This window comes from Phoenix dactylifera, chromosome 17, assembly GCF_009389715.1.
Source record: "Phoenix dactylifera cultivar Barhee BC4 chromosome 17, palm_55x_up_171113_PBpolish2nd_filt_p, whole genome shotgun sequence".
Taxonomy (NCBI): Eukaryota; Viridiplantae; Streptophyta; class Magnoliopsida; order Arecales; family Arecaceae; genus Phoenix; species Phoenix dactylifera.
Window position 1 is genome coordinate 15435577 of NC_052408.1, and position 18585 is coordinate 15454161.

General features: G+C 43.1%; 2 protein-coding genes across 2 annotated transcripts; both read right to left on the reverse strand.

Annotated features, from left to right (window-relative positions):
* Window positions 1-9947: 9947 nt before the first annotated feature.
* Window positions 9948-10556, reverse strand: LOC113462606 (histone H2B.2-like). The gene has a single exon (XM_039115231.1). It carries the CDS (start codon window positions 10554-10556, stop codon window positions 9948-9950), a length of 609 nt encoding a protein of 202 aa, XP_038971159.1.
* Window positions 10557-12191: 1635 nt separating this feature from the next.
* Window positions 12192-14274, reverse strand: LOC103705512. The gene is made up of 3 exons (XM_008789246.3): window positions 13781-14274; window positions 13448-13675; window positions 12192-13338 (listed from the first exon to the last, which is right to left on the reverse strand). The coding sequence occupies exons 1-3, from the start codon at window positions 13994-13996 to the stop codon at window positions 13078-13080; spliced, it is 705 nt and encodes a 234-aa protein (XP_008787468.2). The 5' UTR covers window positions 13997-14274; the 3' UTR covers window positions 12192-13077.
* Between the last annotated feature and the right edge of the window lie 4311 nt (window positions 14275-18585).

The window sequence follows — 18585 nt, forward strand, 5'->3', positions numbered from 1 at the left end:
ACATATATTTATTTACTATTTTTTTATTCGTTTATTTGCATGAAAACATCCTTTTTCTCGTCACTATCACGAATAGGCGAACGCAATCCACCTTGCTTGCTGAGATCGAGAAGCGAGCAATCCAATTTTTAGCAGGACTTCTCGCATCCCACGTGCTGAAGAGCATCGTAAATTTTAAAACGGTAAAAGAATGAACAGGTCCACGGGCCGGCATTTAAACCCCCAAAACGGCATCCGATGCGGATCTGTTCACCGATGGGCCCCACCCCGTTACAATCAGACGGCTGTACGCCCCTGTTCCGTTCCCCTCTCCAGAAGCCTCTTAACCACCCCAAAGGTATCCTATGAAACCTGTCGGGAAGAATAAAGGCCCATCCCCTTGGATATATGAACCTACTACGGCTCTACTTCGCTAACCTATACCTAACCCCCCTTGCGGTCCCATCTTCGGTGATGAGCTGCCACTTGGACGACCGCCAGTTTGTGGTCCATGATAGGCCAAACTCGACAGAGATGCAGGTTAACACATACGTTCTCGCTATTATATGAATTGGGAGGGCATGGGATGTAGGAAAGAGAGGAGATAAGACAGCTTCCAAAGGGCCCATGCAAGAAAGTAAAAAAGTTGAGGAGATCATCATGGAAGAAAGCGTTTGGAAGAGAGAGACTAGAAGGAGAGGGTAGTAGGGGGTTAGATGGAAAAGAATTGCATATAAACATATAAGAAGAGTAGGATACCAACCACCAACCTTTCTTTCCAAATCCCTACCTTTTCATACAGTTATATATTTAGCCGGTAGTTCCATTTTGGTGATCTCCTCCGCACCATGTCGGCCTCCCCTGAGCTAACCGGGGTGGCGCCGGAGTTTGTTCTTAGGCCCATCGCGACGACGGGCCGGTCAGCCGAAGACCGAGGAGAAAACCCTTCGCCTTCAAAAGATGCCGACGAGGAGTGCCGCACACCGACCTCCAAGGAGAGCAAGCTGCCTTCGATTCCCAAGAGCTGTCCTCCGGCGCCGAGGAAGCCGAGAAGGGTGCCCTCGTGCAAGAGGAGGCGACTGCAGGAGTCGGAGGTAATCGCGGTTGGAGCGGAGGAGATCGAGCGGTTTTTCCGGAGGAGGGGTGAGCGACAAGTCGTGGCTTCAGGGCCATGCCATGCGGAGAAGCGAAGATGTTGTCATGGTCCCGATGACAAATGAGATCGATCTATGATTAGATTCTCTCTCTCTCTCTCTCTCTCTCTCTCTCTCTCTCTCTGTTGTCGAATAGGGTCAGATCTATAGGGTTTAGTGGATGTAAGATAGTTCTTTTTAATTTTCCTTTTAAAGTTTTTCCTTTTGTTCCACTTTGGATATCGATATGAATAAGATTAATTTTATGATGAAGACAGTAGATAGGAGTTGCATGGTGTTTCAGTCGTTCCTTATGACATGGTTTATAAGATTTTATTGTGACAGTAATGGGGCACCTACCTCAGAACTATATTTAGGTGTTGTACATTTAAGAGATCGCTTATTAGGTGTTACAAATAGGGTTCTTCTCTTTCCAGTAGTCAAAAATTGTTACGAAACTTGCTGCACTAGGAATTTGCGAGCAGAGAGAGAGGAGGAGGAGGAGCTATCATCCTCGCTGGTTGAAGGTGATGGGAAGGTGGGTGGTTTTGGCCGCATCCAATGGTCGTGTTTCATGCAGCTTTGACATTTTATGGGTTTGTTTAGAACTCAATGAAGTTGGAGTGAACGACACGTCTCTTTGAATTGTTTTAGAGAATAACGCATCCATCTTCTCGCAGGGTAAAGTCTCAATTCAAATCCTGTACCCTCTCCATGCGCACCTATATATATATATATATATATATATATATATATATATATACAAAATGCAGGCCGGCGCGTAAGGTTAATTATAGAGTAGGTGAGATATTGTATAATTCTAGCAAGATCTTATCGCCTCATTTCTTCAATTGAATGGTTGGCGATATTCTTGCAGTCAATATCTAAGGAAATACGGAGATGTTTACCTTCCAATAAAATCCGAACCTAAATATAGAGTGTTTGGCTTGCACTGCACCATCAGCCATTAGAGTTTATTTGTTAAGATAAAGAAATTAACCTTTCACAAATAAGAATAGCAAGTGTCTATTTTCTCACGTATTGGTAGATCATTATATATACATAAATATATGTATGTATATATAAGACTATGAAGACTGGAATTAATGGATTTAACCAATCATAGAAGAGAAATAACCCATAATGGATCAAACACATTTTCAATATGATTCTTGTTTAAAGCAGCGACACTAATAAATGGAAGTTAGGCATAATTGAAACTAAGGAGTTCAACGATAATGCTATATGACGACTTTTTTTCTTTAAAAAATAGAAAGAGATATATAAGAACCCTCCCAAGCAAGTCAAGATTATTAGTTCTTGGCCAGCATAATCGGTTGGCATCTCTCCATTAGGGGCTTGTCTTTGTAGGATGTCCAGAATTCAAATCCCAAGTATTGCCTTTTCCTAATAAAAAAAAAAATTAAAAGAGTATGGTTCATGCTACAAGGATTAAATTGGGAACTCTAGACACGACGACCGTAACTGTAAAATTCTTGCTTAAGTAAGAGGATCTTCCATATGCTTCATTCAATTTATTAATGCCCTCTCGATGAAGTTTTTAAATTATAAGCTGCCTTGGTTTGCAGATACATCTTAAGCTATGCAATAGGCACCCAAAGGCACAGTTATAAAGGAAACCCTACTAGACTATCTCAGTTTTAATTAGTAGCCTAATATAAGTAGGGTTGGATGTATCATAGAGCTCTCATTTACAACTCTAAAGCTTCAAGGATCGATACAATAGTAAAAAGTTTCAACATCTGGTAATCTAATGGGCTTTGATTGTTGGCGACAAAAAGCACTCCCTTCTAAGATAAATTAACTGCGAGAATCCGACATGAGCTGGACTATTTGTTCATCTTCTCAAATCAACGACCTAATTCCCTGCAGAAGTATCAGTGTAGCGGAGGAGACCATGCTATGAACCAGCTCTTGCAATGTGAAAAAAACTGTCCATTACTCCCTGTATTCACTCCAACCTGCGGAGCAAAGACCTAGCTATATATGATTGTACATGATCCCTGCAGCAGTGACAGAGTTTGTCTATGGGCATTTTTGTGCTCTAGGTTCCCTTTTCTTGTGAGCTCATTCATGGCGATCCATCCTGTGAATTTGGAGGAGTGCTTTGATAGTGGTGCCCCGAGAAGTAAATATAATATGATATAATAAACCATGGGAAGCAGAAAGGACCAGTCCATGGAAGTTTCGCTGGTCCGAGATAAATATCGCAGGACGCTACTGCAGCTGGCTGCAAGTCCTTCCTCTTCCTGTGCGCACACGGAAGCACGGATCGGGCCGGATCCAAGACGGTGGCTGTGAGCGACGCAAGCTTCGCGGGACGCAGCCAAGTAGGATAAGACCTGCTGCAGTTCTTTGTTGCGGTTGGAACCCGACACCGACACGTGTGCGAGTCCAAATCCTCATAGATCACGACGACCGTCCGTCCCATGGAATCCAAGGAACGGGTGTAAAATATAAAAAACAGTACCGTAGATCCGGTTCGGCAGGTCCAGCATCCTGCTCGCCCAAACCGCTTCTTCTATCTAACAAGAGAGCAATCTCGGCATGTCTTACACTACATGGAGCAACATTATCCATCTCGAAAATGGATAACTTTTCTTCAAATTATAACGCACTGCATATTATACTAAACATGGCCATTTTTGAGATGAAGGAAAGTTGTATGCCTTAGAGATGGATGATGTTGCAGCTATTTAGGATTGTATAGCTCTCTGTATTGCAAAGCACACATCGTAGAAAATCCGAACTTGATCTGTTTGATACCTATATTTTAGTAGTATAAATATTCAATTTTATCTCAAATGCACTTTGTAGTTCTATTCTATTTTATAGTTCTTTTGAAATATTTTTAATATTTTTATCTTAGTTCATTAAATTTATTTGGAATTTCTCGAGTCTAATGTACACTGTTGATAAATTTTCTATTATTAATTTTAAAGCTTGTAAGGTCAATAGTCCGTTAACATGATTCTATAATTGAAATCTTACCCCTGCTCTAGCATCCGTAGGTGGTGATCCACAACATAGATAAGGGACAAGGGTCCACACATGCTATCAAAATTAAATCAATTGGAGGCTCTTTTCTTCATGAGTAAAACTATTTCACGATCTCGACTCGACAAGAAATGCTTTGTGATGAATCTGAATTACTATTGTACAAGCTAGAAATATACCAAATCTGTAGCCTAGGAGCAGACCGGTCTAGCCCCTCTCAAGTGTTTGCTAGGGATCTATCAATCTTGCATTCTTTCTAGATGGTGTTGCTGTTCAAAAGAATCCAATGAATTGTACATTAGGCAATCCTCATGTAAACTTACTAGTTACTTCATCTGTGTAACAAAACTATTTGCTTCCTCCTTGCGGATGGACCTCTGAGTTTCGTGGCATCCCTGTGGCTTCCTTACCTCTTTGTACATTTTCCCACTGCTACTACGAAAAAAAAAAAATTTCATCTTAGACCATAAGCTACTATGGTGGATAAATCTAGTTACGGGGGAATAAAGCGAGGTAAACTTTGCGGAACCCAGAGAGCGCAGATCAACAGATACGACTTTAAAGAAAGAAGGGGATTGGCGGGCAAGGCCGCTGCATAAGCGTGGACTTTTCTCAGAAGACAAAATTAGTCATCGTCAAGCTGCCGAAAGATCCCATAAGCAACCAAAACAATAGAAAAAGAATACAAACATGAAAATGTTTTAACTGCTAACTGCTCCCACCATGTATGTTTTATCTTCCCAGAAATAATGCATTAGAAGTCATTAGCTCTATGCTTCCAAAAGTATTCCAACGCATCATGCAGATTAATGACATTTGGTAGTTGTAACTTTGTGATGATCTTCATGAGGGCTTCCAATTTCTTGTATAGTATAAACTCATTGTTTGCCGATATATGAATATATATTTCTTTCTTTCTATTTTATTTTGGAGCCGGTGTTTGTGAGAAAAACAAATGGCGTAATCCAGTAACAACCAAACAATAATATGATGGGGGCAGGCCAATTGATGGCGATATTAGTTATGTGCAAGCATGCACTAAAAAATTAAATGTTGCATTATGCATCATAGTGCGCCCTAAAGTTTGTGACATCAATCTCTCATAAACTAAAAAGCCATAGGAATCAGTAAATATAAGTTTCCTATGATTTGGACATCGTAAAGTTGTAGTCCCAAACATACTTTCACTGGGTGACTGATAGGCCCACGTCCAGTTCTACTTACAGGCCGGCCCGAGAACAAAACCGATTCGCAGTGGCTCGGGACGCGGAGTCAGATATGGGCCGGTCCAGGTCCTGCAATTGACCCAAAGCCGCTTGCTCACCGGCCTTCCACGTGCCCTCTTCCAACATCTCTACGCGCGGTTCCTCCATGTCCCTCGTCTTCCCCTCTGCTTCCTCCCACTCCAACCAAGAAGTAAAAGAGTTCTCAATTTTTTCCACCAAAATTCAATTTTTTTTCTTCTAAATTTCTAACTTTTTAGAGAGGAGAAACCATAAAAAGAAAAATGGCATCGTTACCAGGTATATGGCGGCGAACTTAGGGCCTCTACTATGATACCATGTTAAAATCACTACTTGTCTCAAAAGCTTAATCTTATAGAATGAGGTAGATTTATTTATATATTTTATAATTTCTTACACTCCTTCTCACATGTGGGCCGGATTTTTCTTTAATGAGTGAGTCCAACATGCGAAATTTTTAATAATGAGGTTAAAGAGTACGAAGACAGAATTCGAATTCAGGACTTCTATTCTGATACCATGTTAAAATCATCACTTGTCCCAAAAGCTTAAGCTGATAGAATGTGTGACCTCCCTCTTCGGCTCCCTCCTCCGTGCCGTCGCCCACCCCCGCCCCTCTCCTCTGAAGACTGGGATAACGACCGTACGGATATGGCTGCGGCGGCGACGGATGGTCGTGCCACTCCGGGTTGTCGGGGATATATTGGCGGCGATGGTAAATGGGAGTGGGATCCATAAAAAGAGATGTTTTTTTGATAAAAATGGAGAAGAATAAGCGGCTGCTGGAAGGGAAGGATTTGCCGGGGTCATGATCTCATCTCCGACGCTGTAATCGCCATAGTCTGAGGTGAGCTGGTAATTTGGTGGTGGAGTTTATTCATACACAGGTTTATAATTATTATAATTACCAGTAATAATTAAATAATTAAAAGGACTTTACGGTAAGTTGTTGTTCTACAAGAGGTGGATGTGATGGACTGCGAGTCTCTTTAGCAAATATCTAGCGGTTTTCAAAATTCCTTCACACTTTTGGTATAATTTTGTCATATAACGAATAGAGGATTGAGATCAAACTTCCACCTGTGAAAGGGCAGATTAGAGAAAGAGATTAGGATAAATAATTTTAAGAAGAGGAAAATTATACATGTTCAGAAAACAAAGAACACAAGAAGCATGGTCCTGAACAGATGGCTGATTCTATGGGTGAAAACTAGAGGAAGGCCGTGAAAAGGCCTCAAAATTAATTAAAGCCAGCAACTTTGTTTACATAAAGACCCCCCCCCCAAAAAAAAAAAAAAAAAAAAATAGTCGCACATTTGCTGTTTCAAAAGACTTCCTCCTGTCCACCCTCTAGCTTGCACCCAAATTGATAAACTTGAACCAGAACATTTTAAGGAAGAAATGAGTACGGAGCTGAAAGCTCCTTTCTCTGCATGGAGATCTAGCCGCATAACAAATTTTTTTTAATATTTCAAGAAAGTTATTGATTTTTATGAAAAAATTTACGATAGATGGAGATTCCATCATGGAAAGGTTAGATTCGATCCATTCTTTATCTGGCAGTGGAGATGAGCAGTTTACCAGTTTGGTTCGGGATATTTTCTTCAGTAGGTGGACTTTGTTTCTAGACCCGCTTTAATACAAATCAATTGTTTGAGCCTTCCATAGGGTTTCCAATATTTTTAGTCTCATGAGACGAACCTTGAAGCCTGGCTGAGGAAGAGTCATAGGGAGTAAAATACAAATGTGCTAACTCCAGACTTGGTAACTATATGTAATCATTGAATCATTCATAATAAATAAAAAGGAAAAAAAGGTCATTCCATTTGGATAAAAGACCTATCACGCCAATCCCTCAAGCCCCTTATCTATTCTCCTACGCTCGAACCGATGATTTTCCTTCCTTCTAAGATTTCCGTTTCTCTTCTCCCTCTACTTTATGCTACAGTTCCTCTTCAGCGCTTTAATGGCTTTTCAGTGCCACAAATAAATACTTTACCAGCCAATTAAAGCACATCAAATTTAATTAGTGATATTGGGATTTAACTCTATGCGGACGTTCAGATTCCCCTAAAGTTTATTCATTGAATTCAAAGGAAAACGTGCATCAGTGTCCTTTAGATCATTTTTATGACAAGATTTTTTTTTTTTTTGGATGAACAGGGAGGCTCCACCCATCTGTTGACATAAATTTACAGAAGAGGTTACAGGGGTAAAATAGGCGTCAGGAAGCCTGGTAGATGCCAATCTAGAACTACAAGGGACCCAGTGAAGATCTGAAGGAGGCAAGAATCCTGGTAGATGCCAACAAATCTTTCTGCTTGCAGAGGAGAGACTCCAGTCAATGAAGAGACTCGAGGCTGACTTCAGAACAGAGTATTCTGTGGACTGAGTTTTGAGGAAAACCCTAGCAGTGCGTTGCTTCCAGCATGCCTAACGAAAGAAACTGCAGAATTTTTTTGGCACTGCAGAACTCCAGGACGTCCACAATGCAGTGAAAGAAACTGGAAAAGACTGACCCCGTTGCAATGAACAGCTTCGACAAAATCTTCCGGATATACCCAAGTACCCAACAAGTGGTACACAGAGAATGCAAGAGCTTGTTAATTTGATACCCTAGCCAAAGCAAGAGCTTGATCTTCACGGGGGAACAGAGAATGCCATGGAACTTGCATCAAATGCATGGATGGAGTATGAGGATCTGTATGGTTGTGTGTGTTTAGTTCCATATAGGCTATGCATTAGAGAATTCTTGGGTACTTGTATAACACCAAAAAATCTAAATAATACTTTCCGGCTAGTTTTTTTTAGTGAGATCTTGAGTTGCGATAAATGGTATTAGAGCGAATTCGGTCAATGACCTATATGGACTAGAGGATACTGGCTCACGGGCCGATCGTGGTACTTTTGATTAGATTCGAATGGATTTGAACCTTAGCATGGCAAAAATGCCGGGTTTAAATGGGGGAGTGCGCCGGGTAGATCTTGGGTGCTTATGCAGGACTAAAAAATTTTCAAATAGTACCTTCCGACTAATCTTTTTGGATGAGATCTTAGGTTGTGATATAGGGAGTGCAAATCAGGAGATTTTTCATATGACAGGTAATTTCATTCAATGATTTATGTGTGATAGTTGAAGCTGCAGGTTATGCATGCAATCACTATTTCTATGTTAAAATACAGGGCAGAAGGTCGGCGAAGATCTAACTATGATATTGGAATGACATTTCACTCTGTAAGTCGCATCCCCCATGGACTTCTTTTCTAATGCAGATGCTTTTCCCTGCGTTTCAAGCATGCATCTTCCTGTGCATACAAGCTACAAGCTTTCTTACGCCATTTTTGAACAAAATATTGCCATCTTCTAAGAATGCCGTTTGAGGAATGAATAAACCCAGCCACCATGGGACTGAATCTTCTTTATTCTGTCTTCCAGGGCCTTGGCCGGTCATCAGTGGTGGCATCATCTGCTGTACTGTCTGCAGCTCATACAGTTCAGACTGGAACCGGGGAGCTGACCTCCAAGGTAATCAGGTCGACTGAAATCTTCACTTTATTAGATGATCGCTCACTTTAACTGAACTACAGACACTTTAGCGTAATGACGAGTTTTGTTCTCAATACAAACGCAGATAATCCTATCTTTCTAGAAGTAGTTGCAACTTCTGCATGCATTATACACAAAGCTTAAAAGAGGATGAGAAATTTATGATCATTTCCTCATAACATAGTTTTATGAGAACCAATATCACAATTATAATAAGCGACAAATATATTGTGTATGTTCTTGTTTTAATTTTATCAGTGTAGAGGGGCAAAAAGGAAACTAATTATATTGGCTAATGTCATGTTGTGAATGAGTAGCTGTAATTTGTAAGGTCATGCCGGGAATTTGATTATGAAGCAGAATTACAGACGTATGTGCTATGGTGAGAATTCTTTTGTCAGGCTACTAGCAGCTTGAGAGAAGACAGGTCTGTAGATTTCTCTCTTCATCAACAGTAGGAAATGTTCAATGAGGGGAAGGGTGTGAGCTTTTCCGCCTAGAGGACAGAGCTATAAACTTTGGCCAAGATCCTCAATTGAATCTGCTGAATCAGAACAAGAAATTTAGTATAAAACTTAATGACAAACGGCATGCCAAGAAATCAATTATATTGCAGGGAATTAATAGAAGAAGATGAGACATCTACGATTAAAGGATAAAAGCAACGAAAGACCTTTCCCATTATCAGGGAAATACGAAGGGAACCGAGGTTTGAAGTGAAATCCTTCTTTGATGGTGAAAGCTTCTCCTGTCAGCCCGAGATGAAGGTGAAACAGAGACTAAGCTGAAGGTTTATGTCAAATTCCACTGCAACATGGTGTAAAATTCTTCTAGAAAGTAGAGATGAGGAGAATATAATTGGATACAATGAAAGAAACCAAAGTCTTTTACAGGCACCAAAACATCACATACCCAAGACCTCCTAAGATCCTTAAAAGTAAGAGCCATGCAGTCCTTCACCCACATAAAAGACTAGGTGCCACTCACAGCTGATAGTTGATCAAGGCTTTCGTCCCCTCATAAATGTCATGCTTGCGGAGCTCGCCGGTTAGCACTAGGCGCACTGCAACATGGATCTCCCTTGACGACGGCGTACATCGCCTTCCTCGTATACTTGGATAGCCGTGCAGCCTCGTCCACCGGCGTCTCGAACATGTCGGTCATCATGCCGTCGAGCACCACCACCGCCCTCAATGATGCTGTGTGCACCTGCTTCAGCACCTCTGACGCATTCCTCTTGTATCCACCTCCAACACCCTCCTCACCATTCCTTTCTCCCCTCTCTTCTCCTTCTACTACTCCTTCCTTCTTTCGTTTCTCTCTCCTTTTTGGAGGCTCCACCTTCTCTTCTTCTCCTCTTGCTTCTTTCTCTTGTTTCTCATCCCTCTTAGGAGGTTCCTCTGCTACCTCCTTAGCATATTCTTTACACTCTTCCTTTCTCTTGTCGGCCAGCCTGGCCAACGAGGGAACTGAAGTTTGGGACTCTTGCGCTTTCTTCTCCTCTACCACCACCTCAACCACCTTGGACTCTTCGGGAGGTGGTTGTTCCCAGTTCCCTTCTCCATCTTCGACTGAGACCTGGAGGGTCTCCTCTACCACCTTCTTTGTGTTCTTCACGAGGGTTCCCACCACCATTGTAGGGCCACTTCTTTCTTACTCTTAGCAGGGTAACAAGTTTGGTAATGGGAAAAGAGTAAGACTATCTTACTGCCATCATCATTCCTTAAAGAAGGTGTGAGGTGGTAGCCTTGGCAGCTTGACACTTGGGTACATGCGTCCTGGAGTTTGGAGGCAATGGAGCCGCGGGGAGTTATTGGGTAACTTCTGAAAGAGTTCGGGAGGGAGAGTTGGAATCATTTTGGACTCAAAACACTTTGCAGGACCCATTAATGCATGTGCGGTCGCAGACGGGAGATAAGGATTTGGAATTGGGGTGACTTTTCGGACCCATGGCTAATCAATTATTAGTTCCGATCTCGTCGGGGATCCCGAGCCTCTGAAATTTGGGTCAGCACGCGCGGGTTCGGGCAGGACATGGTACAAGTAAACGTGATGGGTCCGACTATGAGTTGAGATGGGAAATTATAGGAGGTCATTTCAGGACCAGACTAGTATTACGATATCAGTTGTATTCTGGTATATCCGCCTACTAAATTTCCAGCTTACAAGTCAAAAATGAAAAAGAAAGTCTGATTGCCATGTAAATTGGATTTGAATTATGTCCTAGAGTGGAAACTTTGGTTCCATTGGAAATTTGCATCACATATAGAATGTCAAAATAATCATGTTTGGCATCTCAAGTGATAAATTGCACGCATTTCTATGATACAAATATCATAAGGCTCTAGTTGATGAGGTTGTAAAAATATTTGTGATAAGTTTTTTTTTTGAGAAAATTACTATTGTAAAGCTCGACCCTTTAATTTGCTAATTCCTATCTAACATGGTGAGGAGATTGGATTGATATGAGTAACTCAATTTGCATACTTGCTTAGTTTGAACATTAACCCAATTAGGCTCAATTTGAGCCTGACTTGAGCTTGGATATTTAGGACAAGATCATAGCTGAGCATGGGCTAGCCCGAAGCCTGATTAATTAAAAATGAATAAGTTTAGGCCCGAGGCCCAGCTCTAGACAAGATTAATTTTGAGTCAAAATACATGAAAAACTTAGATTAGTCCAGCACAACCGATGGTCGTTAGGATGCTAAGTGAGGCTAAGGGTCTATTTATTGGATTATTCAATTGTTCAGATTAAGTCAAACTTTGACTTGAGCTTGGATAAACTGGAAATTAGGTTTTATTTTTTTTTAAGAAAAGAAAGCGCAGAAGCTCCACCTAGCTTCATTATGAAAATAAAGCAAGATACGACTTAACCCCTCTCCTGGTGAGTGGAGGGGAAAATGAAAATAAAAGTTTGCATCCTCAATCCATTCTGTAGAGTATTCAAAAGGAGAAAGAAGCTAGTAAAGGGCTTGAAAGGAAACGACTCACCTCCCTAAAGAGAATTTGGTTTGCTTTTTCAGGGTTAAATGTCCTATTTGCCTATAGCAATCAAGTGCCATGCCAGATGGAAAATTAGTGTGCACTCCATCATAACTTTTTTTTTTGACAATATGATAATCGTCTGTCCCCATACCAATAACTCTCCAAGATCAACGGGCAAACAATAGGAATATTCCTTACCCAAATAAAAAAAAAAAATCTCATCCAAAATAATCATGCATAAAGACTAAAATCCTTTGCAAGGCAGCAAGTCAACAAAATAGATTAATAAATTCTCCAGGAGAAGAATCTTAATTCCGATTGATGGAGATCTAACAGCCTTAACAGGGCCGTAACCTTGTCGTAGAGAGCAAAAAAGGCGCATTTCAAGGACAGGCAATATCGTGTACCAAAAACAAAACAGGACAGGCAATATCAACTAGATTACTCCATGGGAAAGACCAAAAGCTACCATCACCATTCTGTTTAGCACTCACTTTCCATTAATCCTCCCCATTTCCTCCTCTTTTTCTCAAGGTCCCACGGTGGTCCTTGAAAGGGATATCAACCTTCCACAAGCCAGCCAGTTCATAAAACATAGAAAGAGGAATCGAGGAAAGGAACAACGCAAAGCAGCAGCACGACGTCACCCGCGGAGCCACCCATCCGCTGCTACGAATGAACAAATCCCCTCCTGCCACGTCGGATGGAAAGTGGAATGGGTGACGACGCGATGCTGCATGGAATTATTGTTGGGGAGAGGGCCCCAAAAGAAGCGTGGGTTTCTCCAACCCAATCAAACAATCCAATAAAGTTGGCGAAGGGCTAGTGTGCTGAAATGAGAACTTAGGAGCCCCACCCTCGACCCAATCACCATCCATGTGGTGGTTCTGGGGCCCAGCTATATTTATTCCAGCTTGACACAACACCACGCAAGTTACAGTCCCCACAATGCCCTCCACTCTTTATTCATTCCTTCATTCATTCACAAAGTTCCTTCTCAGAGAGCCACAAGAGAGAATAGTATAAGAATAATATAGAATCAAGTCATCCATCCCATTCTGTAACTCAACTTACGTTGTTAATCAAATGTAACCAACCAACCTTATAACTTGTTTTTTCCCTGCATAGAAGGTGAGGGAGAGGAGAAATCTTGTGACCTTTTTCGCTGTCAGGAGCCAAAAGGGGCGCGGTGGGGAATTCCTTTTCGCCTTCTCGAGCTGGGGAAAGACGACGACGATGACGACGAAGAAGAAGAAGGCGCGGGGAGTCCGATGCCGTGCCGCACCACCTCACGCGGTCCCTCTCCGCGGTCAGGTGACCCCTTCGTATCCTCCGCCGCCCTCCCGCTCTCTCTCGCCTCCTCATCATCGTTCTCCCCGCCGCCCTTCAGCACGAAGCTCGCGCCCCCATTCCTCTTTATCCCCACCAACTACACGGAGCGAGGATAGAATAAAGTGAGAATAACTAGGAGATGAACGCACGAATCTTGGCGAGGAGTGGAGATCAGGGAAACGGAAAGGAGGGAGAATGGGGGTAACCTTGCAGCCGAGGGAGCAGAAGCGGAAGGGGTCGAGGAGGGAGCGGGCGCAGATCTCGCACGTGTGGGCGGAGGCGCCGGCGGCCTTGGCGCTGGCACGCGGCTGGGGACGCTCGTTGAGGAAGAGCACGCGCGCGCTGTTGATCACGTACGTCTGCACCCCGGTGATATCCAGAACCTTTTGGATCTCCGCCACCCGCACAACGTCGTGGTACGACGATCGCCTTATCTGCGTCCCCGTCACCGCCCACCATCCTAGTCGTTAAATCTCAGCAGAAGAAGAGAAAAGAAGACCGACCTGGAAACCTGAAATAGATCGGAGAATGCGACGGACCTGGATTACCCGGTGGCCGGAGTGGCGGTCGGTGCGGCAGTAGAAACAGAAAGCGGCCGCGGCGGCGCCAGAGGAGGAGGAGCAGTCGAGGCAGTACATGTTGCATTCGCTGCGGGCGGCGTCTGAATGGGACGGGCAGGCGGAGAAGAAAGGGGTGGTCAGTAGGGGCTCCAGCCACGGCGGCACCAGCGACGCCGCCACTCTCCTCATCATCATCGCAGCCGCCGGCCGGCCGGCGATCGCAATGCCGGCAATTAATGCGACGAAGAGAGGGAGAGGGAGGAATAGAAGAGAGGGTGAGGCGTGGGGGATTGGAGAACTTAGAACTCAACAACACAACAACGCCTCGGCCAGGGGGGGCGGACATTATAACATTAAATTACTAATCGATGGGAGGGAGGAATCAAAAAGGGGAGCGGGGTGCAGCGGGTGGACGGCTGAGATGGAGAGAGAGGTCGGATACGGAAGATGCGGAGAGGGGATCGGGAGTGGTCCGTCTTGCCTTACGCTTCTTGGGGTGTTCTTTGCGTCGCTTCGTAGGCGCGACCACCACCAGGTCGGCGTTTCCGGTACGTAAGTCCAATGGCACGGATCGGCTGTTTTCCGGCGCCAACGGAGAAGAATGCTGTTTGGATACGTTGCGGGATCTGATTGGCGAAGATGGTGAATTGTTTGTGGGGCCCAGGGTGTATTTGAGTTTGGTGGGGGGAGGATCGCGTGGGATTGTGTTTGGGTGGAGACAGACGAGCACCGCGAGGGTTGCGGGGTTGGAAAGGCGCACTTTTGGCGAAGGAAGGGGGCCCACGTTGATCACACGTGGACGGGGTGGCCACATGTGGCGCGACATTAGTGGTCTCCATTGAAACGGACCGAACATAAAACCCAACATAAAATGACAATTTTGCACTTAGATTTTTAGATATTACAGGACTTATAACGGTTTAAAAAAAAAATTGGGGAGCAGGTTTCGTCATTAGGGATCCGAACTCTAGGGTCGTAGCAGCGGGAGGCTGTCAGTTATTTGACTGCATGGTTCCTGGAGCAAAGCTGAAAGCTGCTTGGGTGGGTTTTCGACACGCTCGGCGTGTGCTCTCAGCTAGTTCAATCGTTTTGGAGGATAACTCGGCTACGGTTCTCAGCTGGATCCAGAGAGGTCAGAGGATCGGTGTAACCGACCATCTCTTGATTCGCGATATCTGGATGATGATGAGGAACGAAGGGGTGGTTCAAAAAAAGCATGTGTTTAGAGAAGCCAACGGGGCTGCGAATTGGGTGGCCATGTATGTAGCTAACCATGCCAGTAGTATCCTATGGGCAGGAGACGGGGAGCTGCCTCGGGAGCTCCGTGATATTTTATTTTCCAATTTTATTTGGTGCATCCATATACGTGTTGTATAGATCACTTGGTCTAGCAAAAGAAAAAAAAAAAAAAGATTTGGGGCGCCATAGGTCTTGCGGGAAGCTTTCGGACCCACTCCAATATTTTGATGGGGCAAGTTGTGATTCAGACCAGAACCCGGCTTGTTACTTGATGCTCATGAGCCATACCAATCTACTCGTACCATATGGCTCGAGTCACTTTTTTATGTCGTTGACGGGGTCCATATGATATAACTTCCAATTGGGGAAAGCGATCACTATTCAAATACACCCTAGTTATAAATATATGCTATATCTGAGGCTATCCCAAGAAAATCTCAAAGATTTATATTGGATTAGATTTGATTCTCACTTTGAATGTCAAACGACATACAAATGGTACAAATGGTATTCGGGATTATAAAGATGTATGATACTCGATCACGTTGATAATATATACTCATTAGCATCGGCTTTCTAGCACGAATTTGCAAGTCATACTAATTAAGTGAAATTTTTTCTTTAAAAAACTTGATGCTTGACCCTTATTTTTTGCAATAGAGTTTGCTTTTGAACGAAAGTTTTCGTTACAATTTGTTTATTCCATAACTTTTGACTTAGACAACTATTTTGATGGGGTGGCAAATTCACTTTAAGTCATCTAAAGGCACTAGCATGTGCTCATGTGTCTCCGAATACAATAGCATCACTCTCATTTTAATATCTTCTTAAGTTATAATGTTGGACTATAAAATAATAAGAGACAAACATATAGATTTATTCTTTACAAATAGAATCACTCTCATATGAATATAAAATACTTGCTAATTTTTAGTACTAATAGTTGGAAAGCAACTTTTTTGAGTTTTAAAAGGTTATATAAATGAAAAGAGTAAAACTAAAGATTCACCAACCATGCATTTAACTAAAAATACATGAACTGCAATGGGTATGGAAAAAACTGGTCGATGTTTGCTTTAAAGGATATGTCGCTCGTCGTTCGTGATTTTTGAACTTTTATCAATAGGAGATCACTTCATAAATAAGATCAACACTATTTTCTAAGAGATATAAAGAAAAGTTAACGAGTAAAACTTCAATGAGGTTCTATCCGATCTTTTTTCTTCTCCTCAAAAAAGCGCTAGCACGAGGGTCAAAATGAAATTTTGGTTCTGCTGATTAAAATTTTGATGGATTATGAAAATCCCTTGAGAAAGTAGAACTGAATTTGAATTTTGAACATTTTTGCTCGACTACAAATATTGTCAATTGATTATAAACGATTAGCAGATCATGTGCAAAAGATGTATGATAGGCAATGTTCAGATATGCATTCCTTCCGGCATGCACTTCCCATCATAAGATAATCTCATATTGAACATGAAGCATGTGATCAATCCAGTATGTCAAGGGCAACAATGTAGCAATCTATCTGGTGCCTTCCTTTTGGTTGGCTTGGGGGTTGGGATGAACCAAGCACAGGAGCCAAGATTTATCCTTGGAGCAAGGTTTTGTTTGATTTGGGATGGTACCAATAAAATTAGGGCACTAAGTTCATCCTTATACTCTGTAAAGTGGAAATCTTATCTATTTTTTGTTCATATGTTGTAAGAATATTTACTTAAATAAATCTAAATTATCGAGATGGGCATTATCCTTTTTTTTTCTTTAATTCCTTTTCTCTTTTCTTCTTTTGATCTATTCTTCTTTTCTTTCATTTCTGCGTTTCTGTTTTAGAGAGCTTGCTTAAAGTCTAAATAACTACCGTAGAGACACAGAACACCAAAAAAAGGAAGAAAATGTTAAAAGCAATGACTTGATCCCATGGTCGTACCTATAAAATTAAAAGTCAAAGCAGGTTTCCACACAGAGATTGCTATTTATGAAGCCCTACGACTTCGAGCCTATTTAGATAATCATATTGGATCCTCAAAATTAGAAATATGATTTCTAGTATTGTAAAATACGAGACCTGGCTTAGCCCATATCAACTGGACCTCTCCCTATTCATTCCTATAGGATGTTAAAAAAGATCCGGTGGTGACATTCTTTTGTTAAAATTCGGGCTAGCTCACTCCGAAGAAATTCGGTGAATATAGGCCTAACTCAGCTTATATTCCTATGAACCTTGTTAGATTGTACAAAATTATCCGAACAAGTTCTTAATAAACGGTCCAATCCAAGGATCCAGCCGAAAACTCAGCCTAATCCTACCGTATTACCTAAATAGGCCCTAAATCTAATTTTAAAAATAGAAGGTAGTGTGCTGGTTTAGATGCTTAAGAAGTGAGCATTACTCTTGACCAATGGATGCCTTCAAAATCATGTCCGCCTCCTTAACTCCTGCTTAATGAAGTCCATTGAATGAGATAATTACTTGATCAGTTAGCACTAGTCTAAAGTGCCTAGAATTCTTCGGCATTAGAAGAACAAAAAGTCAATGCAACTTAACCTGCCCACAGGGCCGGCCCAACCCTTAGGCAACTAAGGCGGTCGCCTAAGGCCTCGGCCCAAAGAAGGTCCACCGCAGAAAATGCCTCAAAGATAAAATGGAAAAAAAAGGCCCCCTGTGAATTCGCCTTAGGCCGGCCCACTGTAGGGAAGGCCTCAAACACAAAACGGCCTTAGGCCCCCAAATACATTGGGCCGCTCCTGCCTGCCCACCAACAAGTTTGTCAACAACGAAATCATTCCACTAAACCTAAAACAATGTCGGAGGTAACGTAGACCCCCGTGACATATAAGAGCCAGCATGGCACTAGCGAACAAATGTATCTGTTGCTGGAAATTGGACCCGGGGGCAATCTTCGGTCGAGGAGAGGGAGCGGATGTGAGTCCTCACGGCGGGGCGGCGGTCCGTCGGCGGGCGGCGTCCTCCGTCGGGGCCGGTCGGTGAGAAGGAGCAGCAGGTTCTCACTACGGGGTGGCGATCCGTCGGCTGGCGGCGTCCTCTGTCCGGGTGCCTGCACACGAACCGGTGGCCGGGTTTTCCGGCGCCGGCCCTCCGACGGTCAAGTCAGTGAGGGGGGCAAATAGTGTGGAGAAGGAAGATAAACAATGATTTTTGGGGTACGAATGTTCCGATCCCCTCTTGAGAGGCCAAGGCTCCCTTTTATATGCGGGGGTCGGTTTACCTGTGATGTAACAGGGGGAGGCCGTAGTATGGCTTGGCATGTTGTTCAGGTCGGCGCTCGGTCAGGCGAATCATTGCACTGATGTCGGCGGTATGGCCGAGATCAGAGACTTATCATAGTCGACTAGACCCTGCTGGGTCGATTTGCCGTGGAGAGCTGGGGATCCGTAGATGTCAGGAGCCACGCGCATTTATTATGGAGTAAGCCGGAGATCCGCATTAATGGTGGAGTAAGCCGGAGATCCGCATTAATGGTGGAGTAAGCCGGAGATCCGCATTTATTGTTGAGTGTGCCGGAAGATTACAGCGGCCA